The sequence below is a fragment of the Passer montanus genome, unplaced genomic scaffold (assembly GCF_014805655.1).
Source record: "Passer montanus isolate IOZ18808 unplaced genomic scaffold, ASM1480565v1 scaffold25, whole genome shotgun sequence".
Taxonomy (NCBI): domain Eukaryota; kingdom Metazoa; phylum Chordata; class Aves; order Passeriformes; family Passeridae; genus Passer; species Passer montanus.
The window spans coordinates 9514893-9541698 of record NW_024367149.1 but is presented as its reverse complement, the minus strand read 5'-3'; the positions used below and the strand labels follow the sequence as shown (position 1 = coordinate 9541698).

Sequence of the window (26806 nt, the reverse complement as noted above, 5' to 3'; positions counted from 1 at the left end):
AAAAAAATGTATTGTCTAGACAAATCAGACATAGCATGTGGGGCTGGAAATCTTAGTCCATTCCCTTAGAAGATGGCAAACAGAGGCAAAGAAAATTCAGAGATTTGGCCAAGGGCCAAAGAGAAAACTTTAATCAAACCCCTGAACTCCAGAGGCTCAGTCTAGAGACTGAGATCCAGGCAGAAAGACACCATTCAGACATTGATGCTGAACATGTTAAAAATAACCTTTCTATGGACAACTGTAGTTTAAATCTTTAAATATGAGAGAAACAAAGAATTGTGCACATATATAAAATTAAATCACTGTTTTAAGTAACACTTGTTTAAATTTTGTAAGCTTAACAAGCAGAGGACAGGTTATAAAGAAAACATCATGCAAAAATGGCAAGGGAAATGAAAAGCAAAACTGGAAGTAGAGCCCACGTCTCCAGCCACTGCAGTCCAGCAGCCCTGGGACATTCCTCCTGCCTTCTGCAACATCAGCAATGTTTCAGTTCTATTTAATCACAAGAATATATTCTTTCAAGCTCAGTATTTCAACCAAACCACTCTGCAATAGGAAGCCAAATATTTATTTCAATTAAGAGCTTGTATTTAAAAAACACATTTTCTCCTGTTACCTTCTGGCAGTTAAAAATATGACACAATTAAAACTGGAAGTATTGGTACACAGAGCCAGTGAACAGCTTCCTCTGGAAGTCTGAGCTGGAGCAAATTTACCACAGCTCAAGACTTCACCAAACACTCAAGGAAGTTGGTAAAGAGATTAAGCAAATGCTACAAGTCACTGAGAAAAAGGAAGTTGGGTCTGAGCTCCCTCCCCACCGTGTGGCTTTGGACAGAGTGAGATTCTTCCTGTCAGCAACATCAGCTTCTCCCAGCACAACAACAGCAGCACATCCAGATGTGCATCACCCAGCACATCTGCCAGCACCAGGCACTGCCCCAGCCACGGACACACGGCCACTTCATTGTTCCAGATGTCCCTATCCCACAGGGAATAACATGGGCAGGCTGCAGGAAGACCACAGTTACTGCTCCATGGCCCTGTGTGGCTCCTCTGGGTGAACAGGACACACAGGACACGCACACCCACCAGCCATGCCTAGGGAGCAGGAGGATTTAGGGAGTCCTTGATTCTTCCAGCAGTTTGGGAAGTGTGGCAGATGCTGAGGGCGCTGCCTGGCCAGCACCACGTGCACCCTGACACCCCAGGAACACAAATCTCCACAGGATCAGGGCTACGCTTCATTATGTGGTTTCTGCTGTTTTCATACAATTGAGCAGAATGAGAGTGGTGTGAAAAAACCCCACCCTTACAGCCCTACCAGTGGTGTTTTGAAAGAGAAAATTGTTAGCCCGGAAATCTCTTCACACAAAGACATTTTACCAATTCATGAGTAAATAATGTATATATTCTTAACATCAAACTGCTGATAGTCTCATTTAGCACAGTACTTGCACACGTGTGTGAGTATCAAGTCCTGAGTGCTGTCAGTGGGGTTAATGGGAGTTTTTACCAGCTTAGTCAGACTGTGCTGAACTGGAGCCTCGGCTGTCATGCACTTGTGGCCAGACAAAGCCTAAGTGAAACCAGAACAGAAGCAGGGAAATTGCCAAGAGTACTGCAATAAAAGAAAGTCTTAATAACTGCATTCTGATGGAGGCCGTTCCCATTTCACATGCTAAACCTGAATATTAAGCCCTCCTTTATTCAGGGAAACCACCTTCAAGTCTTACTCAAGTCTGGATGACAGGATACAGCTGCCAGGGGCACCTGAATCAAAGATACACATTAGATATTCCTACTCAGGGAGTGAGCTGTGTTGTTACCTCCCACCACAAAAATCAGTTCAGTCTGTGTAAACTCTTAAAATCATAAAGTCATTCCTAAATACTAGATATATGTGGTCAAAATTTAGCCATTAGTATCAATTTTTGAAAACAGGTTTTGTTAGATTTTAAAGTAAGCGATTTAAATCAAAGGAAATGCAATATGGCTGATTTTACATACATCATACTTGTACTGTATACTTGTATTTTAATATTTTAAATGACAGCAGCAGTGCATCTATTTCTAGAGGATCTTTAATTAATAATTATGGTATGCATGTACAGCCCTTTGTAATTGTATTCATGTAAAAAAGAGGACAGGTTTCTGAGCAAATCTCAAAAAGCAAAGACACCAACAGTATTATTTGGACAGCTGTGGGATTTCATAAACCAAACAAAGAAAACTCCACCAAGGAGCTCTGAACCAGGTAATAGAAGTGAGTAAAATAACACATAAATTTCCATAAAGTAAGAATGAAAAAACATTTCAGCTTATTTACATCAGCAGGGACATAAATGGAGATCAATTCAGAAAATAAGGAAGGCTACGGAGTAGATAAACCAGGTGTCATTATTCCTCTGAAGGCAGAAATGGAGACATTCAAAGAAAGCAAGCAATCATTCTGCAGTTGAAAGAGGATATTGCTGGGACCAGGAGAAAATAAAAGAAAAACAGAAAGGAGGCTACATTACATGGATACCTAGACTGCTTCCAGTCACAATAATAGAGAGAAATAACATAAGGGAATACAAATGCTTATTAACTGAGCGTGATTTCAAAGCACTGGCCCCAGAAGGATGCTAACATGTTGTCAGTTCTAGGATTCCTCACTCCTCTCCTTTCCCCTGAAAGCATCTCTGCTGCCACTGCCAAAGAGAAGGGACTGCACTAAATAAACTCCACTCTGACTTTTTCTAACAACTAACCAGATCAACGAATGGGCCCTTGGGAGAGTGGCTGAAAGAAAGAAGTTGCTTCTCTAATTTCAGATGCTTTAACTGCCTTTACACAAGGAAGGTGACACGATTGGTTTTGCCATTCATTTAAATCCTAAAAACAACTTCACCTGGGAATGCACATCCCCAGCTCTCTCAGAGCCAGAACTCAGCCTTCCAGGTACTGCCTGAGCTTGTCTCACATCCAGCACCAGGAAAGGTGAGGCTGAACAGCAGGGTGGAGTTTACCACTACTCTAATGAACCCTTTCATGCAGCCCAAACAAGACTAAAATATTTGTCTTTCCTTTTCTTGGAACTTGAATTACACTGCAATACTTGCAGAAAATACACTCACAAATGCTGCAAGCACAGAGAAGCATGAACTAAAAATCAATTCAAAATCCTAGTGTCAGATACCTAAAAAAAGGACTATTTTATTCCCTCTTTAATGGTTTATATGTTTCTAATGAAAAAAAAACCCAAAAATAATTTCCACATCTGTGTATTTTACCAAATTAAATGACGGAATTAAAAAGATCACTGTTCATAGAGAGACTGTACATTTTTATTCAAAAGAAATTAAGAATGAAATTTCTAAAGGCAGTTTTGTCAAGTATTTATTTATGAGCTTGGTCCTAAAGAGATGTGGGTGTGAGTAACTTGACCTGAACAAAAAGTGTCTCTGACGTCAGCTGGGGCATTTCTGTAAGTCACGTGTCTGCAGAAGCAACTGCAGGATTGTGCTTGACTTATCCCATATGGATTTTCCTTGCTACCTCCACAATTAGGTCAGCAATATCAGGCTGCACATTCTGCCATTTTCATTGCTGAAAAGAGGATTGCACCCTTAGAAAAAAAAGCACGAAGAAAATCAACTGCCTGGTGTCCTAAATTGGCTCTAGAGGTGAAAGGCCAACTTTCACTGCTGCAAGACCCAGAGAGAAATCCCAAGGTCTGAATTTGACTGAGTTCTCCTGCCCTGACTTGCCACAGATGGTATGGGAATGATGAGGAGGAGCAGCACAAGACTTGCTGGCCTGCAGGAATCAGAGATTGGCAACTCTGGACTGCAGCACTGAAAACCAGAAATAAATAAATAAGCAAATCTGCATACAGATCAAAAAATAACAAGTCCCTAAAAGCCAGCAGTTACTTAAGGAGAATTTTCTAGATATTAAACCCATTGTACTTGAACAGTCTGAAGATGCTTTTGGCATATGACAAATACTGCCAGCAAGACACCAGATGAAAACTCCTGTGGCTGAACTGACCTTGATTTTTCCAAATACTGTTTCTTCACAATCAATGCCAATTAATCAATAACCTGTGACATTTTCAAATCATTCTATGTGTCACACTAAAAGGACAAATGAATCTTCTGGGCCACAGGTGGCCATAAGGGTCAGAGAAGGAAAATGAGCAGTGCAAGAACAGTTCCCCAAACATTGCTAGAGCCAACAGCCTGCTCATACCAACATGCTTGGACAGCAAATAAAGGACCCAGAGCAGCAGAGCACTTAAGCACAGGCTTTAACTTTAAGCACGTGCCTAAGTGCTTTGCTGGAAAAAGGCCCAAAGAAAAGAATGAGCACAGTTAACTGAAAAGCCCTTCAGAACTGGCCTGACTGCTTTGTTTGTCCATTCCAGTTGCTAGTAAACACACGTTTGGGTTTAACCATCTCACAAGAACAGTGACCTGGTACAGCCAATCTCTGCACTCAGGGAAGCTCCGGGAACTGGAAAGGCAGTACAAGACACACTTGGGATTTAGGCTACTTAAAAGGCACAAGTAGAAGGAGCATCTCCACGTCTCTCATGCAGGAAAATCCACATGAGAGCCCAAACCATTAAATAAGTTTTTACCACACAAGCCTGCCTTGCTCTGACTCTTCCACCTGCTTCAGAGAACATATTTTGGAGACCTCATAAAGAGGACACAAAATGCTGCCACAGCTCTTCTTCCTATCTTCAGCTTGTGAAGGAAACCCAAACTTGAGCAGATAATTTCTGACTCTGGGCCTTGGCAATGTGGCAGTCTTTTTTACTACCTCCACCTTGGTCCATTAATAACATTTTTATATGTATCAAATTTACCCCCAAAACCAAAATCAAAACAAAGTTCCCTAGAATATCTTAAGCAATGTGCTTAAGTTAAAAAAAGAACTGGAGTCCAAAAATGGAAAGATGGTTATGGCGGTAGGTGAAGTTTGAATGAAACAATAATAAAAAGCCCTAAGAACACATCATATATTCATAGTTCTTGAATCATTAAGGCTCTGCATGACAGCTCTCACAAGCACCAGTATGGCAAATTCACTGACTTTTAAGCAGGAGTGAAAGTGGCTAAGCCCTAGGACAAATAATTTGAAAATCTCAGCACAAGTCTGATCTCAGAGAGTTTAAAGGAATGCAGACTGCCCAAAAACACAGCAGCTGTTTGTTTTTTCTGCCACCTTTCCAAGGTTCATGTCTGGAGTGAGGATAAACAGTTCTGAAAAAAAGTTATGTGGAGTTCAGACTTTAAGAAAATAAAACATCAGACTAGTATTTCTTGCAGAAAGAATAAAAAAAACCCCAAACTTTAAATTATTCAGCCCTGAAAATTTTCAGGTAGAGCTCTCAGGAGCAGAGGTAGATGGCTTGAGGCTTCAATATATTAAAATGCATTCTCTAAACAAGTCTGCATTTTCAAAACCTTGGCCTGATGTGGTTTTCTTGAGCAATATTCCTCCAAGCAGAGTTTCACATTTAATGAGGTAAAACTGTAGTCCCTACTTTATACACACACACACAAATAGAGGCCCTTTCAGATAAAACAACCAGCAAATGAGATAGTGGATGAAGCCTTCATCAGCCTGAAGTGATTTCCATCAGCACAGCAGGTATCACAGTCACAAGGTTAATTTCTGAATGATTAGAATTAATCATTCTTTATATTCTACCTCCTCTGTTTGTGCCAAAGCAAATGAGCACCCACTTTAATTAATTAACACATCTCCTGATAGACTCGACAATCAGAAATCTCTTAACATTTTAGTAGGTATGAGCTTCCTTTGATCCACATTTAAAGAGGCAGCCTGAAAAAGAAGAAGAGGTATCAGGAAATGTTCTTGGGTAGATTACCAGTGGAGCTAACTGGTGTGAATAAGGATTGTCTGTGTTCCAGGCAGGCAGAAATAGCAGGAAATAGCAGGCACCATGGTGAGATTCAACATCTGTTTATGAACTGTCCTTATACACAAATGAAGAGCTGCTACAGGACAAAATATACAAACCCAGAAAGTCTTAAACAAACTGGAACCCCTCTGGAGAGTCCCCCTGTTAGATTTACACCTGGTGCTACAGCATGAGGAGTGGTGAGCACTAAAGAACTTCACCTTGTCTTTGTCATACACATTCAAATTATATACATATATATATATATATATTTATATTTATATATATATTTCTATCTATCTCATGGCCCAAGATGGCACATGAAAGATGCCATCTGTGATGGAGACTAAATCCAGACTGCACATGTGCCCACAGAGCTTCAGAGTGGAACTGAGGGCAAGAATGGCACGGGATGGGATGGACATGAAGAACAGGTGCCAGCAGGGTATCATGCTCTTACACATTCCCTGTTTTCCCTTCTTTGCAGGGAGATGAAAGCACCCTGGGCCTTAACCTCCTGTACAGATGCTGTGCACAAGGAATTAGGGACAAAACCAGTTTTTTCCATAAAGACAGGAAGAACACTTAATTTCTTTCCTGAAAGTAGAGTTGTATCACGGTATTTCTTTTTATCTAAGGAGTCTGTTTGAGGTATTTTACATACAATGACAAACCAGCATCAGAAACCCCCAAACAGTTTCGTGGAGGGAGGCTCAGAAGATGGAAACCACAGAAAAATAGTTTTCTTTGTATTTTGTGGCATTTTCTCCCCATCTTATCAGTTTTAATTAAATATGAAAACACCTTATTGTGCAGATACAGCTTCATTCCTCTGAAGAACAAGCTCACCTTGCAAAATGAGACTGGGAGAAGAGGAGAGTGTCTAAATAGTTTCAAAACTGTTTCAAATTACAGAGTGAAAGTTGAGGTTATTTCCATTACCCTAACTCCATGTACTCTGTATGGATAAATGCAAGTGGGCTTTGAAAGTGGGGAGTGTTTTGGATTTCACAGGCATATCTCTCCGCACATCCTATTTTTCCCACTCACCTACAGCACAAAGGGATTTCCTACTTTCTTTCCCGCTTTGACAAAAATCCTTGTGCATGTGCACTAGAGGCAATAGCTGGGTCACCTTCCATAAATTCTCTTCTACTCCAACACTGACACATGGATGCTGGGAGTGACTCTGGGACAGCTCCTGCCTGCCAGGGAACACAGGGACCTGTGCCTCCCAATCCCCTCTCCAGAGAGTTCCAGGATACATCCACACTGCAGAACAGCAGCAAGCTCAGAACACAGGCTGACAAGTCTGAGACAGAGCACTTGAAATTAAAAAAAGTAGACAAACACAGGTTTGACCCGAGATTCCCAGCTCCAGTTTAAAGCTGAGTGCCAGCAAGCTGAACCAGATATATAACTCAAATATTATCTGAAGTTACATCATAGTAAAATATAAAACATAGAACTTTCAGAATTTCCCCTTCACTTTAAAATTAAACCAACAGCCATGCAGAAATCTGAAATTCCAACTCTCCTATCCACAGGAGAACTGAGTTTCCTATGCATGCAGTGTCCAACAACCAAGAAGCACAATTCCAGTCATCCCTGCTGGATCACACTGCAAGCATTATTGCTTCATCTGTTTCTCTGAAGTCAGTCAGAATCCTACCATCGACATTTAATTAAAGAAGGTAGTAAGAAAATAAACAACCTTTCTTGGAATGTCTTTGATTCCATAAGTACATATACATTTCATCCACTGAAGACTGAATTACAACCTTTCATCTAAAGAACAGCTTAATGGAATGGCACTGGAATAAAGAATGGGGGAAGGCAAAAACAAACTCTTGGTGATTTCATATAACACATTATATATTTATATAATATTGGGCTGGCTATCTGGCAGCATCAATTTGCAAGCTGCAGTAAAAGTGTTCATCACCTCAGTGCAAGCAAAAGGCTGAGCCAGGCACTTACACCAAATCAATAACCAGGTCCTACCGAGAGTTAAAGCAGCAGATGGTCCATCACAATGAAGAAATGACAGAACACATCCATAGAAGTGCCTGCTTTCTTCAGACACATTCTTGAAAGCACTGTATCATTGATCTAAGATTATTTTTACAGGCAGATGACAGGTCAAGCATAAAAGTGCTCTGTTTTAAAGGTTACGGAGTTGGCAAGCTTGGTATCACTGCCATGGACAAAGACTCATTTTCTTTTGAAGTCTCCCTTGTCAGGTTATTTACATTTCACAGTTAAAAGGCTCCTCTCTGGAGAACATGAATTCTAAAACAAATAAGAGAAAAAGTCCTAGGCAAGCTAATGCTACTTTAAAGAGATAATGTAAATCAACCCTGACACCATCAGTGTCATCCTAAAGCACGCAGAGAATTTCCAGTGAAAGTTACTAACATTAAGCAGACTGAGAGAGCCAGCCAAAGAAAATAAAGCAAACCTGTAGGTAAACTGCCCTCCAGGCCAAGACTGTTGTTACAGCCATGTATTACAGTGAGAGGCAGAGGAGGAACACTCCAGTGGTGAAAGGCATTTGTTTGGGAAGTCTGGAGGAAGAATTGGTCCAGAATAAATAATTTATAGTGTGATCTGTGAAAATGCCTATGGAATACGACACCTAATTCCCACTGCAAGTTAGACAGAAAAGCTGGATGCCCAGCTAAACACTTAAAGAATTTTGCCCTTCAAATTATACGGCTCTTTTCCCAACTATAAAATAACAATGCCACTTTCTTGCTTAAGAGCACATTTAAGCGCTGAATTTATTAAGGTTCTTTCATATGCAAGGTATTACAGAGGAGTAAAGGTTTGGGGGTTTAAAAAAAAAAAAGAAGAAAGGACAAAAGAGGCCCTTATGGGATAATAAATTTCTGTGAGTTTTAATACTTCTAAGCAGTGTATGTACACATACAGTGCACAGACTTCATGCTACACAGCTTTTCTTCCCTTCTCTGGATGAGAACGCTCCTGGAATGTTATTGTTTTCAGGGGGGTGGTTTTTAAGAATTTACTGTGAATACATGCATTATATATGTGCACACCAAAACACTGCTGGGGCTGTAAATGACCCAGGAGTTCATAAACATGGCTATTTTCTTATCTGGTTCAAATTTATGCAAGGAAGCAATTGTTACACAGCTCTGGCTGAACAGAGACCAAATCTCACAGGGACAAGGGGGCTTTCCATAGGGTTTCACATAAGGAAGAGTTCAAAGGAGATGACAGATTGTTTATTACATCCCTTGTACCATGAGGGTCTGATCCCTGATGGTGTTCACAGGAGCTAATGCAAAAGAAACACCCTGAACACGCAGCCTGGCTCTGAGGAGAACAGAAATGATTGTTTAAAAAAAAAAAGAGATTAAGAGAACTGAAAGACAACAAACTCCTCTGTGGTTTATGTCTCATTTTTCCTCAGAATTTAAGGCTGTAACACCACAACCTCCTTCAATACTCCCCCTCAGGCCCAGTGAAGAACAGTTGTCCAGTCCCACTATTAGTGAGGATGTCAGCAAGAGGAATCTCAGACTCCCAGCCTTTATGAATATTATTAAGGGGAGATTGTCATCTCAACCTCACAGAAGTTAATAATTACAGTGTTCATATATCTCCATTGCTTCTGCACAGGACCAACAATGAAATGGTTGTTTAAACAGAGTTTCTTTGCTTTGATGGGAAACTGTGTGTGCATCACTTATCAGCTCAAGTAAATGTTAATAACTATTATGGAAAAATAAAAGACATTTTATAGCCACAGTATATTAGTACAGTTATTCAAGAGTCTTCTTAGGATGTTGCATTTTGAGACTGAAGAAATAAGACTTTTAACAACAATGAATATATGAACTCTGATCTGTTTTTATTATTTTGTTTTTTAAGTGCTGGAGAACGTTTTAACCATCACACACACACTCTCAAACTACCACACTAGGCAAGATCAGAGCTTAACAGCCAACAAAACACACATTCAATCCCTGAGATCATTTTCCTGAAATAGAAAACTACATATGTTTCTCAAATTTCACATCAAGCCACTGCACAGCCCGAGCTGCAGGGGAGAAGGGAGCCAAGCCTGCCTTTGGGCTTGGGGGAGGAAGGACCTGAAACCAAGATGACTCCTTTCATATCACCACATTTCTTGTCCACAATCTCCACTTAACAAACACCCCCGTTTCACAGCATTTCTAGCTGGGCTTGCTTATCAAGCAGCCTTTGCTTTGTCAAATTAAGACACATTGCCTTGGATTAGTGAGACTCCCTGAGTTCACGATGACTTCATGGTTGGCTCAGTTCAGTGTCTCTGTGGCAAACTGCCAGGAATACATCCCCTGCCCCCAATCCTTTCTACAATGACCTAGCTGGCTTTTTTTTTTTTTTTTTTAGCAGCAAATGAACACAATAGAAAATGAAGGGCTAGATACTGTCACAACTAATTAACAATCCTAACAACTTCAAAAAATTGAGTAGTAAATATTTGAAGATCTGAATGCAAGCCTCTGCAGTGCAACCTCTCAATGTATGTCTGAAGCTGTTGGAAGGGGACAGTGCAGTTTTTCTTCACTGGGCAGATACAGTGAGACACTCTGAAGGGCTCCTGTTCTTGTGGAAAACACATTAAGCTTCTTTTGCTAATATTTTGTAAAGGGCACTTGTACAATAACAATAGCTAAAGCTTCCTGTTTGCCTGTGTGCTTCCTGGCTAACATTAACGAGACCTGCCGACAATTTTTTTCTCCAGCACATAGAATTCTTTCAGATTACTTGGTAGATTCAAGGACATAACATTTTTAAATTAAAAAAAAAAAAAAGAAAAATCTAACAGTAATGGTTCACACTGCACCTGCCCTTCATAGTCCTGAAAACTTTTCCAGCTACACATTTCCTATTTTCTGGATAAGTCTGTGTGTCACCAGTCTCCAAAGAACATGTTTTGAATTTATTAAAAGCCTGATAGCAGTAGAATTCTCTCATTTGGCAAACATACCATCACAGGGACACTTGCTTTTGGCTCCATGACAAGAAATTCATGGTACTTTGTCCAATCCACAAAAACACCATCCCTCCCCTCCCAAGCAGCCTTTCAAGATAATTCTCTCTCCTCCAGAGACTTCTCTAAACAAGTCTGCATGTCTGAACTCTTGGGTTTCATTTCATAAACAGGACACAACACCCGAGTGTAATTCAGGACACTGTCACTGCCCCATGGGCTCAGCACTAATCACAACAGCTTTCTGCAATATTCCCTAGGCCCCTTCTTTCCAGAGACAAGGCCTGACTTTTAGACTGGGCATCTTTTGAAGCAGGCACAAAATATCAACAAGAATCCGAGCGCCAGATCCCAGCCAAAGGGTATCCATTAGTCATGGCAAGGCTAGGAAGGAAGGGAAGGGCAGCTGGCCCCAAAACGTGGTGTCTGTGCTGCTGCAGTTACCACATCTCTCTGAAAGGATTGCCCAATCCTTGAAAAGGACACAGACATCCTTCAGATAATGGTTTAACTCGCACTGGTTTGTTTTTTTAACAGCGCCTCTAAACATAAGCTCCTCTTCTAAAAGCACTCTCCCTCCTCAAAGTTTCCAGCCTATTCTGGATGAAATATTTGGTGAGGGCTCCACTGACACAGCCACAGGAGACCTCACAGTGGTAAAAGTAAGCAACCTCCCAAGAATGTGTGGGTGCACCAGTTTAACAGATGAAGAACAAACACGGGAATGAACAAACATCAAATTCTCACATGTATTCAGCTCCCTGAACACCTCCAAAGACACAGATTTTAATTCACTTCTCCAAATCACGGAGCAGAGATCTGAATCCAGATTCCTGGATTCTAGAGCACCTCCCTAGCTTTATTGTTTTATTACAAGCTTCCCTCACTACAATTCAACAAGGGACCAGACTCTACTACTGTTCATCCCAGTGGACTCTGACAAAGTCCAGGGAATTCTCTGGAATTTAATCAGTGCCATGGAGCCATCTCCAGCCCTAATTATCAGCTACTCAAAACAGGTTACAAATAAATTTTAAGGACTCCAATCACTGCTTAACACAAAGAGCCAGCTACTTAAACGTGCACAAGCCAAGGAACTCATAAATGAAAGAAAACAATTTGTCAAGTATCTTCCTGTTGAAAATAGGCTGTGAACTAAAAGAGATCCCCCTCTCTCACAGAGATACAAATATTAGTCATGTGCTTTTTATCAACGACTAGCATTTGCTTTTCACTTTGCAATCCATTACTACCATAAACAGAATGAATTTCTTCCATATAAAACTGAGAAACTCGTGATCCTGAGATCTGTTGGAAGGAGATAACTTAGAAAAGTGAAGTATATGAAACATCTGTTCCACCCTTTCCCATGTCATGATGGCAAGCAGCTGAAGACTGATTGGACAAGTATTTTCACAAGAAAATAATTTGGGTCAAATTCATAGATGAGATGAAGTCTCTACCAGATAGTACATTACTTTCCCAACATGTCTAGAGTATAATAAGATGACAAAAAATAATCTGCATAAATATTCAACTTATTCCAATGTTTTTTGGTCATTTTGGGAGGTGGCTCCTCCAGCACAATGCTGGACACCCTCTATCTCAACAATGTCAGCCTGACATTATTCCCTACATTTCCAAATCCTCCTTCACAGGTCTAATCTCTCTTTTGTTAGAATTCATCTTAAATTCCAGTACACACTAGCTCATTTTGCAGTGAGTGAGTTGCCTATGACTGGAAATGGCCCTGAAGCAGAACTCTGGGTCTAAACACACATGACCTTTGAGAAATTTGTGTGTGGATTCCACCCAGTTTAACAGCTCAGCCCTATTCTTATCTGCAATGTAATCCCTCACAAGACTCCAGAAACACACTCAGATTGCAGACGTGCATCTCTGGTAAGAACTCCCCATCCATAACACAGTAGCCTGTAACCAAACCAGAGAGGAGTTGAGATTTTATTAAGATAGCTGTACCCAAAGTACCATATAAAGGAAGGGTTACCAGAGGTCCTGCATGGGGGAGGGAGGGCAGTGAGTCACACTCAGCACCAGCAGAAGCGCTGAGCCTCTGAAAAGCACTGCTGAAAGTCTGTCACAGCTCTTCCTCTCCACCACACCACTCAGACAACTGAGTATTCAAGTGGCAAAACCAACACTTGTTGTTGCAGCCTTGGGGGGCAAAGCTGAGAAGTTCTAGCTTTAAATTTTTTAGCTAACATTTAAATTAAATGTTAATCTAATCATTTAAATTAACATTTTAAATTTTAATTTTTTGAATAACATTTTTTTAATGCAGAATAGTCAGCTGCCTGGATCATTCACAACAAGTCAATGGTCATTCATCAGCCCAAAGCAGAAACAATAAAGCATAACTACATTAAATATGGAGCATTATAGGCAACAGCTGTCCAAGAACAACAGGAATCAAAAATTTGGAACTCATCCTTTGCAACTGATGAGTGGATGTTGTTTAGTGAGATACAGAGCAATTTCAAATCCAGAAGGTAAAAAATTCTAGATGTTTGAACCTCCACCTAAGAGGTAAGAAACACTTCTTGTTTATTACAGGTCCACTGGAAAAAAAAATTGGCAACAAGGCAGTTCAGGCCAGCAGAATGAAAGGTGAAAGACGTTGGATTTCATACTTAGAAACACACATCAAGAACTGCTTTTCAAATACATCAAACTCTGATCTCACACACTACTTAACTTTGTGCACAGTGACCTCACTGAAGGCAAAAAGACTTTACATAATTTCTAAATGTCAAATACATAGAAAATGTTTTAGAGAGCCCCTTAAAAATTTAAAGAAGCAAGGTCTTTGCTATAAAAGTGCCTTCAGAATTGCATTTATTTTGGTAAAATCCCCATCACCAAAACAAATTTTAAAAAAATAAATCTTTCTTTTATCAGGGCCAAGTTCTGTATGATTCACAGTGACTAACACTGTGTCTTGCTTGTGAATAGACTCCTTTGTGCTCAAAGGCAGAAAGGGTGGTAAGAGGTAATAATCTCATACATGATAAATTCACACTTCCCCTGTATTATGAGTACATGCAGGACAAATTACTTGACTTCACCAGCCTACAAGAAAATTCTCAGAAAACAGGTGTACATGGGGTAAAGCAGGGAAAGGGAAAAAAAAAAAACAAACAAACAAGGTTTGATTCTAGCAAAATGCTTCTTGTCCTTATTTTCCTGTCTTTTTCTTCCTTCTTTGATATCCTACAAGAAAATCCACTAGAGCCCAAACAATGGGCTTGATTTTGGGGAGCACATTAAAGACAGCAATGAAAGATTTACAAGGAGCTATTTTACTCAAAATAGAAGACTCTGAACCAAACTGTGAGGGAAGACTTTACCCAGAGAGTCTTTTTCCAACATTCCATTCTCCCTTTCAACATTCATCAATACAATCAAAAGATTTTGAGTAATCACATTGTCCTTGCTAAGGAAATGAACTTGTCAGTCTAAATTCAGGCATCTTAACTTCTGAGTATAATCCTCTGCAACTCTTTTTTTTTATTTTCTCCAGAGATTCTCTGCTTCACCTGCAGGAAATTGCAGCCAAGGATACAAAGCCAAAGCCAGGCAGGACCATGGAGCTGTCAGGATCACTGTGCCCTTCCTCTTCAGAGCCTCTCCCACCTTATGCCCCGAGTAAAGGGTGCTAATTCTAAAAGTTTTGAGTACTTTCACAAGATGCAGACCCTGGAATATCATCTGGGAGCCAGGAATTTATCCTCTTGAAGGTAGAGTTGGGTCAGGTGACAAGACTGTTTAGATTGCAAGATCTGTGGGGTGGGAGCTGTTCTTCTGTTACATAATTCAGAGTTAGACAGCAAAATCTGACTGAAAGTCCAAAGGAAGAAGATGTAAGATGCCATTTATCAATTATCATCTGGCAAGTCCTTGCACAACTCCTCTTTTTGCATTTTTAAGTCAATCATAGCACTTCCCTGCTGTATAATGCAAGGAATATATAATGTATAATGCTCTAACAATAGCTGTCCATCAGGAAAACTAACTAGGGAGAAATAGAGCACTCAAATAAAAACAACTGTATCTGATAAGAAGGTATCTTCATTTCCAAAGAGACTAAAACTATCCCGTGGCCAGTTTTCATCTGAGACTACTCAGATTTTGCACAGATTCTACTCCACAGGTTGCAATGGAAACAACTGTGAACTGCACTGAACCGGGCATGATTTTAAATAAATAATACTGGCCCTCACTTCTCACAAGGATCTGCAAATGACCCTCTGTTGGTCACTTTAATCCAGATTTTTAAGGGGTTCTCTCAGAGGACTTTGTTCAACTACTCAGCAAGGATTCCAGGGTACTTTTGTGGAGCAGCACAGCTGCCATGTTTTACAGTGAAGTGACCATTTAAAATTAGATTTTACCAGAGCCCTCCCACATGGCAAAGAAGTGTGCATTTCCAACTCTCAAAAAAGTCAATAAATTTGTCAACAAAATAGATTTCAAAGAATTATTGGAAGTGTATTTCACAGGAACTCCAGCAATCATATTTATGTTCCAAAATGACATTTTGAAGCAACACACTGTATCTGTGAATTCCACTGCTCCCAGGAACAACTGTGCTCAGGAATGCACAATGGAGGCAGGAGATAGGTTCAAGATGTTTTGGGGCTGGCTGAATTACAGACAGATGTACATAACAGCAGGTCCAGTCAAAATGAATTAGAGCAGAAATGTACATAAGAAAATAGACAAAAATCATATTGTTATAATTAACATACCTTGCAGTGACACCTGTGGCTTTCCAAGATAAGAAATCCGGAAGATCAAAGAAGTAGCCAACCTTCTCCCACGATTCTGGCAAGTTCTAATAAAAATATGTTTAGAAAGGCAGATATTAGAGGTCAGGCATGGTCATGCCCTTATTTTAATGCAATTAAAATCCTGATATTTAGGTAAAAATGACAATTTTTTCAAACTCATTGCTCTGATCATCCAGCCAGTTCTACTCTCAGATTTACTGCCTGGAGAGCTGAGCCCTTCCCCCAGCACAGACTGATCACAGGCAAAGTTCCCCCTGAAGACTTCATGGAGGCACAAGTTTCAGATCAATAACCTGGGGTGTCTCTGTTCCCCATCAGCTGCTTCACGTCAGAGCAGTTTCAAAGTCAACAACTTTATCAAAAAACATTTGCCTGAAAAATGTTCTATTTTCTAATAAAAGCCATTTAAGATTTAAAAATGCTTAAAATCTAAGATTTAAAATTTAGTACTTGTTAATTATAAGCATAGGAAGAAAAAAGCTCTGTGAACATACAAACAAAGCCTGCAGATCTGAAAAGCCATATGACATTCCCAAACTCCTAAAAAACTCTTCCACCAAGATAGACCATTTACAATGAGTTTCCACCACTGTTTTCTGAGAGAGATGATGGTCCAGAAAAAGCTGGTCACACCTGGGCCAGGCTCTATTCCCTGTTTCCACCTCCAAAGCTCAGTCTGATTTCATGTGATGTTAGTACTGCATAGTCTCAAAACCACTTTTCCACAAACACAATCCCCACACCACCCACAGGTATCAGACCATGATGAATGGGAAGAAAGTTTTCCCAGAAGTAATGTTGTATTCCAGTGTGACAGACAGTGAGCATCACTGTCCTGCAAAGCAATCCCAATGGTCCCCTCTGATCCCAGCACATTAAAATAAGTAGGGAATATAAAAACTAAACAAAAGCCCACAAGGGTCACAAATTAAACTTCCATGGGAAGATAAGATTGCTTGAAAAACCTCCACCAGCTTCTTAAATAATCAAAAAGTGCAAAGTTTTGTCACTTAATATCAGCTCCTACTTTAGAAACACAGTCCTATCTGGGGTCTTTCTGGAACAGAAATTAATTCCATGCAGTGTCAAGAATGTACAGGCTGAACTAAAGGAGATGATGATTCCATTTTAGAGAAATAATATTTGGCTCTTCAAATTCTTCCCTGTGAGGGTGGTAAGGCCCTGGCACAAGTTACCCAGAGAAGCTGTGGCTGCCCCTGGATCCCTGGAAGTGCCCAAGGCCAGGTTGGACAGGGCTTGGAGCAACCTGGGATAGTGGAAGGTGTCCCTGCCATGGCAGGGGGTTGGAATAAGATGAGCTTTAAGGTCCCTTCCAACCCAAATCATCCTGTGATTCTGTGATTCTATAACCTAATTTACACACTGTGATATTGAAGCAAAATCTTCCAAGTTGACAAAGTTGCTGAAATGGAATCAATGAATTCAAGAAACTAAGGTGCCACTGGGTAAGTACAAAAAAAGCAAAATTTGCTTAGCTTTGGGTTGTGCCAAGAATCTGTCTTAAAACTTCTTGAGTTTAGACCTTGAAAAGGTTCTAAAACTTACTGGGTTTCTATTGAATTAAAAAAAGAAATGCTGCGATTACACCTTTTTAACATAAAACACACAACCTTTGGATGTCTGCTCCTGACCACTCAGATTTAGCTCACCTCCCAGACATTCTACTCATGAACTTCCTTCAAATGCCAAGGTGCTCTATAGTTTAGCCCAAAGATCATTCAGCCTGATTATTTTGATAATAAAAGCCATTATGTGTTGCTAACACACCTGAGAGCCTTCAAGAAGCAACAGGAGTAGTCTGGTTGTTACTTTAATCAGAAAATAAACTGGATTAAGAATAACTGTCCTCTTCAAATGAATCTGTTTCATCAAATACTCCTTGGATCCTTATACTATTACTTCAAGAATTCCCAAAAGCCACATGTTAGTGACATTCAAAATACTTTGTTTCATGAACATCCAAATGATTCATTTTTTGCCATCTTGATGCTGTGTCATCACTAATTAGTACAGACAAAAAAAATCATAGCACGCCCTGATGCTTTTTCCAAACAAATTTTAAGTCTCCATGTTTTCAACACTCACTGAAGTTAATTCAAATTTATTTTCACCCAGTCAGGAGTCTGTGACCACATTAAAAGGACTGTGGAAAAGATCCAGGAAAGTTCCCAATGCTGTATTCACATCCTGCAACTCACCCCTCCAAACTTACTTGCAAAGGAACTCCCCATCTTTCTGCTTTCCAGAGGTACTTATGGGGTGCCCTTTCTTCATCTCTCTCTCTGATTGCTTTGGGTTGCTTAACAGCTACATCTCCACAGCATAGTATTTTGACATTATTATAGGTAATCCCAAATACCTGGAGTCAAAGAGTTTAAGAGTTATGTAGTGCAATGTGCTTTAATCTTCCTAGGCAAGAAGGGAAAATGAGGGATTTCTTAATTGGACTGAAAATACATACATTTTATCTACATTACAGAAAACAAATGCACATTGTGTGAAAGGAAGAAAGGGAATTATGCACACACAGGGATCTAAAAACTCATGTCCCATGCCCTGCTCCAACTCAAAGCAAGGATTTACAACTTGGATCTCCCACACTTCACAGTGGATGCCAAGCCATGTGATAGAGCTATTCCAGACACCCAAGATAGGCCATGAGCAGAAATTCCATCCTTGCCAGAGTCATGCCTGCAAACTGATCAATTCTGACACAACTTGCAGTCTAACTGGTAAAAGATTAACTGGCTGAATTATCAGAGTCAGGAACTAGGGCAGGGGGAGAGGAGGGGCTTGGAAAGTAAACTCTTGGAGTAAGGCTGCTGCTGAAGGGGAGAAAACTGCCTGCACCACCAGACACTGGTGCAGGCACCCTTAAACCCTGAGGCATCCCAGGCATGGCACCACAGGCAGGCAAGGCTGCATAGGGACAGAGCAGGCACGTGGAATCAGAGCTGGAGAAGCTGGAACGAGGCAGGGAGGACAGTGTGTGCCTGCTGGGAGCCTTGTCCCACTGCAGAGGAGAGGAGACACAGAGGGGACAGCCCAAGCAGGACATGCTCTGAGGTGCAGGTGCTTCAAATCTCCCAGCTGTGAGTGCTGTTCCTAAATGGCACTTCTGCCTGATCAGCAACTGCAGCTAAAAACCAGATTCAGTCTGAAGTACAGCTTATGCATGTGTGTCTGCACTGTGTATGGACTGTGATAACACAGAGTGTTGAAACATTTATAAACAATTCTAAACAAGAGTTCAGTTCCAAACTCAACAGCCTGAAGTCATTCTCATTTAACACAGAATTTATTATGCATTTTAATGGAAAAATATTCAGTCACATTCAACAAGACAAAAAGCCAGCTGCAAGGGCAGCAAGCAGTGAAGAAGACATGCACCAGCAAAGGAGCTGCTGCCAAGCTAATGCCCCTACATGCACTATCCTTCCCCCCACTGCCAGGGAAAGAGAGGTTTTAATTGTTTCTGCAAATGATCCCACTGCTAGCTGCAAGTCATGGGTGTGCAGAAGGAAGAAGGGTGATGGATCAAACAGCAGCTCTGAGGATGTGAACTGTAACATACAGCAAGATCACTGACTGCCAGAAAAAAAACCTACTCACTGACTATTGGTTGTAGTTATTAATGGCAGAGGAATGATATGCTAAACAGTCACTCCATGGTTTGGGATTTTTTTCCTAAAGTGAGGCTCTTCTTTGCGCTTAAACATGAAACTAAGAGCAGAGTTGTGAAAACAGAATATAGAAGACTGCACTTTATTTGGAGGCAGTTACCAAGCAAATACCTGGCCCCCAGTCCAACATCCCCCACCCATTTAAAATAAACAATGAAGTTCAGCATCTCTGATTTAATGGGACTAGTATTTTTTAGAAATAGCTGATATGTAATGTCATTAGTATGAGGAAAACATAACATGCATCCTTTCGTTTTGGCACAAGCTACAATAACATTTTCAGCCAAAAATTAGTAAACAACATTTTTTTCTTCTGCTATCTCTAGGAAAAAAAAAATACTAACAGCCTAATTCTGTAGCTGGGCAACCCTTCCCTGCAGTTCTTGCATTGTTGTGTTTGAGCTGTGTTCTCATTGCTCTAACACTGGTTTGCCATAGCATCCATTTCTGTACAGTTGGGTTGTACTGACAAGCTCCTGCAGCAAAATAATTCCCAAGTGAAGGAGTTATGTACTCACAGCTTCAGCTCACATGCAGGCATCTACCTCCCAGAACTACCTACACACTCAGGCAGTGAACGTCCAATTTTTTTAGCCAAAGTCACCAAAATTACAGAACCCACTTAATAAACTGCACAAAAACATATCAGCAACTCCAGAAGTAAAAAACTATTGCAATCATGTTTTGTAAGAACTTTGTAGAGAACAAAATCTAAGGAAAAAACAGCAAAAGGAGTGAATTTAATTGGCTTTGTTAAAAGAACCAGTAAGCAGGAATTACTTTCCTTTTTAGTAAAGGTTATATTCAAATTTACCTTAGTGGCTTCAGGAAGACTTTGTCAGAACCATCTTTCAGCTGGTTGCTAAATATTTGTCAAAGGATTCTTTGTTTCACCTTCATTTACAGTTGCTGTTCTTAATTCATGTGACCACATGTCAAAAGTCAAATGTGGCTGCATCCACAGAAGTGAGCTTCATAAAAAAACATGTATTTGTTTGGTTTTGCATTTAACACTGCACTCTATCATCAATCCACACAGGCAGAAAAATACAATGCTGCTCCTAAGTGAGCCACAGATATGCACACTTTAACCAGAGTGCCCCACAGGCCCCATGGTAGCTGCATTCAGCTGATCATTTACTGCCAACAGCTGTGCCAACACACAAACTCCACTTGCAGGGATGGCTTTGCCATAGGAATACCCATCTGCAATCACAAGCATCAAGATCAACCAATTAATTTCATGGATGATAACTAAGAGGTACCAGAGGGTAAAATGGTTCAGCCCAAATCAAACTGGACTGAATGTAAGCAAATACAAATCAAAGAGAAGACCTCAAAAAGCCTATAATGGCCTTAAAAATTTAGGTTTTTAATTCAAACTCAAAATGGAATGGAGATGAAGAGCTGGAAGAAGAGAATATACCCTGAAGCCTCCAGTCATGTCTCTATGTTGTGTAGGGAAATGAAATGTTAAAGACAAAACATCATATAGAAAAGAAAGTAAAAAAGAGGCAGATGAGAGTAACTCGTGACTTGAAAGAAAACCTGCATCAACTCTCCACAAATAAATACAGGGGGAGAGGAAGAAGAAAGCCACAAGAGATAAGGACCAGTATCTACTTCTTGTACAGTGGTGTCAGCTCATTCCTCTCATGGAGTGAGGTCATCTGCAGCTTCAATTCCAGGAACAAGGCGATGGAAATGGAAAAGCACAGTTAGGTCATTATTGAATCCCAGACTGGTTTGGGTTGGAAGGGGCCTTAAAGCTCATCTTATTCCAACCCCCTGCCATGGCAGGGACACCTTCCACTATCCCAGGTTGCTCCAAGCCCCTCCTGGCCTTGGACATTTTCAGGGATAGGGCAGCCACAGCTTCTCTGGGTAACCTGTGCCACAGCCTCAGCACCCTCACAGGGAAGAATTTCTTCCCATCTCACCCTGACCTCTGTCAGGGTGAAACCATTCCCCTTTGTCCTGTCACTCCAGACCTTTGTCCAAAGTCCCTCTCCAGCTGCCTTGTAAGTCACCTTCGTCCTTTCCCCCTTCTCCTTCCTCTTCATCACTTCAACCAATTCACAGTAAATTTGCAAGTCATATTCTTTAGAAATATTTTTAATTGCTTAGATAAAAATTATTCAAGCCACAGAAATTCCACTTCTTTCTTTGAGAGACACCCTAATCACTCACAATTTACCAGCACTGCTGGTCAGACCCATGTCAGACCCTTCCTCACAGAGATCAGGTTTGCAAACACTTGTTGTTAGCAGAACCCAGGGCAAAACATGAGACAAGAATTTCTGCTAAAGTGGCCTTCCAGACCCAAGTCAGCACCATGGAAAGGGAGAGGGAGGATTTGGTAACAATGTACACACAATTAACTTCTCAGTGTAAGCACTGACCAACCATCATTTAGTATCAATACTTAAAATAACTTCCTTCCAAAAGTGCACCTAAGTAATCTCCTAAATGTATCTTTTATTTATCTTTATTATTTAACTTCTATTTTATTATTTCACTTCAGACATAAAGGAGTACTCTTTCCCACTCCACTCTCTCTGCAAAACCCATATGAATGCAAGCAGCTGTGGAACGTGCACAGCTCCAATCCCAAGCAAAGATGTACAGAGGGAAATCAGCAAAAACATTTACCAGCAGAAACATTAAATTCCTGGGGAGTTCAAAATAAGGTCCAGAGAATTCAAAGCAAAAATCAACAGTGATTCTTCATATATTAGGGTGTGCAAGCTGACCTGGAGCATGACTAGGCAAAGTGTCTGGCTGTGGGTTTTGTTCTGCCTTGTTTTCTTTACAAACATCCCAGTGTTGAATGTGCTGCAGCCATGTCAGGTCTTCTGATCAAGAACTTTCCAGAAACATGATGCCAACCAAAGGAACAAAGGCTCAAAGTAGCTTCTGGATACACCTTGGTTTAGCCAGTTTTGATTATGGTCAGACATAGGAGAATGTGCCCAACCCACTGTTTTTGTTTTAACTTCCTGGGATGCTGTCAGGTATATTCCTCCTCAGGGAGGAATACTGAGAAAGGAATAAAGTAGGAAAGGGGGAAAAACCCCATCTCACTGCACTCAATAGTCAGGAAAGCTGGAGAGATCAAAGCCATGATCACAGCCAGGCACAGTGTGGGGAACACTGTGAGACTTAGCCAGGCAGTGACCAGGTCAAACCAGGTAAAGTGCACTCATTTTCTGAACACCAGATAGCATAATTAAGTAGAAGCATAATGGGATTTTCAATTTTAACACTGCAAAGCCCTAAGATAGTTGAAAAGGATAGAATAAAATGAAAATGTGTCTTTCTACCTGCTAATCGTGCAATTCTCCCATGGGATTTGAAAACTAAGCTTCCTTTTTACCAGCTTGTGCATTATCAGTAGCTTAAGAGATAATCCTTTAGTCAGAATATAAAGTATATTTTCCCTGTGGTGTGTGAGCTAGACCAAAATCTCATTCTGCCATTGAGAAATACACTAATCACAGAAAATTAAAATAATACAACTCGAAAAATAGGAACACATTAAATACCATTCTGTAAGCATTTTTCCTTACCATACCTGTAATACCTGTGTTACAGTTTATGATATATAAAATATTAGTAACAAAGAATCTGAAGAGACTTCAGTAATTTACATTTGTAGCATAGCTCAAGACAGCCCACTGAGAAACATCAGATATGCAAACTGCTGTTGTAGGTTTCATCTGAACAACCTGACATTCAAAGTTATTGTAAGATTTGCCTTCCTTGGCTAAAAGTGAGGACACTTGCATTGCATGAGGCTGAGTTTGAGCTGTCAGAAGCCAAAGTGACCCTTTGCTGACAGCCCTGATGTCAGGTAAACCATGAATGCATTACTGCACCTGGCACTGAAAATAAACCCTCCCTCTGCACCTAATTCTTTTCCCCCTCCTGCTTTGCAAGGAATACAGAAGCAGTAAAAGCACTCAATCCCTCACCCCTCCAGAGCTGAAAGGTTTAACCACATCTCAGCAGATTACAGCCCACTGCAGGATAACTGCTCCTGCTCCTGAGCAGCTGAGGTGCTGCTGTGGGTGCTGAGGTGCCCGAGCTAAGCAGGACAAGCTTAAGCAGTTTAATGGTGAGTCATGCCCAGAGCACTCAGGAATTGTGAGTGGGCAGCTCAGCAGGCAGACACTGAGGTGAAAAACCCTCTCTTAAGGACAATAATCTCCTTAGCTGGTGTGTCAGGAGCTGAAAAGGGACATGCGAACAAGCCCTGTTCTGTACCACCCTTCTGCCAGGAAATCCCTGCTGCTGGCTGGCACCTGAGGTCAGGAGAATCCTGTGTCCCACCCACGGTTCATGGAGGGAACAAGCCCTGCAATGCTCTGCTCTTTACACCACAGCAATCATGCACAGGGCTTTGAGGTCACAGCAGGCTCACACCTCCACGTGACCACATTTGGTCACCCCATAATTCTGGATTTCCTGAGCAGTCAGGTACTGATATCCCAGACCTTGCAATATAAAAATGCTTTAAATGCAAAGGATTAATTTAATGTTTTTACAGCTTACATTTTATTATTTATAAAATGACTGATGTATGATACTCATAGCTCAAGAAGGGAAGAACTAGTAGATGGATATTCATATTTCATTATCAACATTCATTACCCTCTGTTATCATTAATCTGTCAGTACCTGCTTCTACCAGTTAATTCCTTAGACTTTCCCCAGTCTGCACCTTGTTACAATCTAATGTCTCATGTCTGTAAGGACAGGAGAATTTGGCTGCTTGAAACTGGCAGCAAGTAATTTACATTTGGGCTTTGTTAAAATGACAGTGAGCATCATTGAGGCCAAATGTAAAAAGCCAGACTGGAGGAGGTTATAAAAAATTCAAGTGGCAAGTGTCTCTCCTTTTATCTGACAGTTGTTATTAAGAGGCCATACTTCATTGTAACACACCAAAGTTAAACACAGGAGACAGAGGTAGAGGTCCACATTACACACAGGGCACCTTCCCTCTACACATGGTTTATTCCTACTGATGGGACAGAACTGAACTGAAGCTGGAAGTAGAGAATTCCTTTACCAGCAACCAAGGCCATCACACCCTGAAATGCTGGATGCCTCAAAGGCACTCCTCTGGCCCTCCAGGCTCCAGCTGGAGTAGGAAACACATCTCCATAACTAAATCCTGGGATACTTCATTTATTATCTGAACCTCTATTTGTATGTATATCTAATCTTAGATAAGGAAGGCATATGGAATGTTTATCTCAGGGAACACTCCACTTCAATAAAATCAAACATATTTCTACAAAATTGAGAGGAAGAAAGAACCTTAAAAGGTTTAAATCACAACTTTAGCCTGACCTTACTCTGCACACACCTTGGCGTTCAACCCTAAGACTGAAGGCTTTTGTTTTAGAAATTTCATTCTCAGGAATTAACAAGGGCACTAATCACTAGTAAAAATGCACCAGAGTGTTAAATGTACTCACTTCCTTTATCCAGAGCAATTTAGGAGGCTGCATTTCCACAGACATGGCTCCCCCTACATAGCTCAGAACCCTGTGCTGGGTGGCATTGATGCGCTTGACTTGGCTCACTGCACGATGGTCCATCCACATGATCACATTCCTCTGGTTCTGTCCTTGGGGGAAAACAGGAAAAGAGTTCTTTTAGCCCTGCTTTAACCCCAGCTCAGCACTCTAAGTTACTAGGCTCTAAACTGCTTCACACTTTCACTTCTACACTGGAAACTCAAATTCTGTTTGGGTTAATAATTCACAGTGGATTTCTAAATATAAAATTTTAGCCCTCTGACCCAACTTTAGCACATGCTGAACACTGAGAATGCTGACTGAAACCAGTCAGGCTTGTGAGCATCCAAGAACTGTGAAACACCATGTTCTCTTGTATTTCATTCAAAGAACCCAAACTTCCTGACAAAGTTCACATATTTAGTTAAAAATACAAAGGAACATTCTCCAAAAACTAAAAATATTACAAAATCTGAACAATTATGTTGTGAACTGAAATTACCTCAATCAGCTACAGGGATTCTCTCTCCTCTTCTATGGTTATGAGAAGAACCACCCTAATTCCTTTCTGAAATACTGTTTCAAGGGGGAGAATTTGCTGAAATGCTTTTATTTTGGATGTGCAAGGAAAAAGCATTTGGCAAGTCTGCAGCACACACAAATGAGAACAAGAAGCAAAGAACATTTTATCCAAATTAACCTCCAGAGGACCTGGCAGAGAGGGGGAACAGTAATCCAGGTGACACTGCAGATTCCTCTCTGGCTGAGTACACTGCACACTCCAAGGCATAGCCACTCAAGCTTCATCTTGAAAACATAGTGCAAAACAAGGCAGAAGTGTGAGGTCCATCAATATTTCTAAAATGGATTGAAATACGAGTACACTGCACACTCCAAGGCATAGCCACTCAAGCTTCATCTTGAAAACAGTGCAAAACAAGGCAGAAGTGTGAGGTGCATCAATATTTCTAAAATGGATTGAAATAGAGCTTAGAACTGTGAAACTGCCTGAAATACCACCACTGCAAGGCTCTTCACAGCATTACAATATTGAGTGAATTCTTGTCTTGTTGTTTAGCACCACCACTGTGTAAACTCAAAGTTCTCAGGGATATCAGAGCACAGAAAATGAGAACTGAATTTGACTCATTAGACCCAAAATAGCCTCAGACATCATTAGGCATTGAACAGATCGTAAGAGACTCTCAAACTGAAAAATAAATAATCTGATCTAAATTTAGAAAAGGACATTTTGGGGGCAAAGCTAGGTTTTGAGAAGGATAGAAGGAGATGACAAACACATCTGAGAACAGAAAGGGAACATACACAGAATTATGATTATGTCTCTGTAACTACTGATATAGCACACACTTAATATTAAGAGGGATTCACTGGGTAAAAGAAGTGCAGAACAGACTTTTTGTGAGTCTTCTGAATCATCTACCCAAAAACTAATAAAACCCCCAGATTTTTAGAAAAAGGTCACAGACTGTTTCTGAAGCTCAGCACTGTCCTAGACAAAGACAGAACACCAGTGTAATAAAATACACAAACTGAACTTCTTGCCTGCAGCTCCATGACAGAGCAAGCAGTTAGACTACACTAACACTAACATTTCTAACATTCCTTTAGCCAGTGTGGATGGGCATTTATACACACTATAAAAGCCATGATCAGTACAGTCTGAAGGAGAAGAAAACACGCTGAAAAGACAAATGAGTGTACATTTCCCTAAGAAGAAATTTCTCAGAGCCAAGATGAATGAATGTGATCTTAAGATGCCAAATATTTAACCAAAGAATAAGTAATTCTCAGATTTAATTTAA

At 40.6% G+C, this 26806-nt stretch overlaps 1 protein-coding gene across 14 annotated transcripts in view; it reads right to left on the bottom strand.

Annotated features, from left to right (window-relative positions):
* FGGY (FGGY carbohydrate kinase domain containing) overlaps positions 1 to 26806 on the bottom strand; it is a 127765-nt gene that overhangs the window by 87843 nt on the left and 13116 nt on the right. For 9 of the 14 annotated variants that reach the window (XM_039711501.1, XM_039711500.1, XM_039711503.1 and 6 more), the window contains 3 exons: positions 24939 to 25090; positions 17982 to 18128; positions 15707 to 15792 (listed from right to left, as the gene is read on the bottom strand). In XM_039711501.1, coding sequence (XP_039567435.1) covers positions 15707 to 15792; positions 17982 to 18128; positions 24939 to 25090 — 385 coding nt within the window. The remainder of the gene's footprint in view (positions 1 to 15706; positions 15793 to 17981; positions 18129 to 24938; positions 25091 to 26806) is intronic. The other 5 variants (XM_039711510.1, XM_039711509.1, XM_039711511.1 and 2 more) reach the window with 3 other exon arrangements.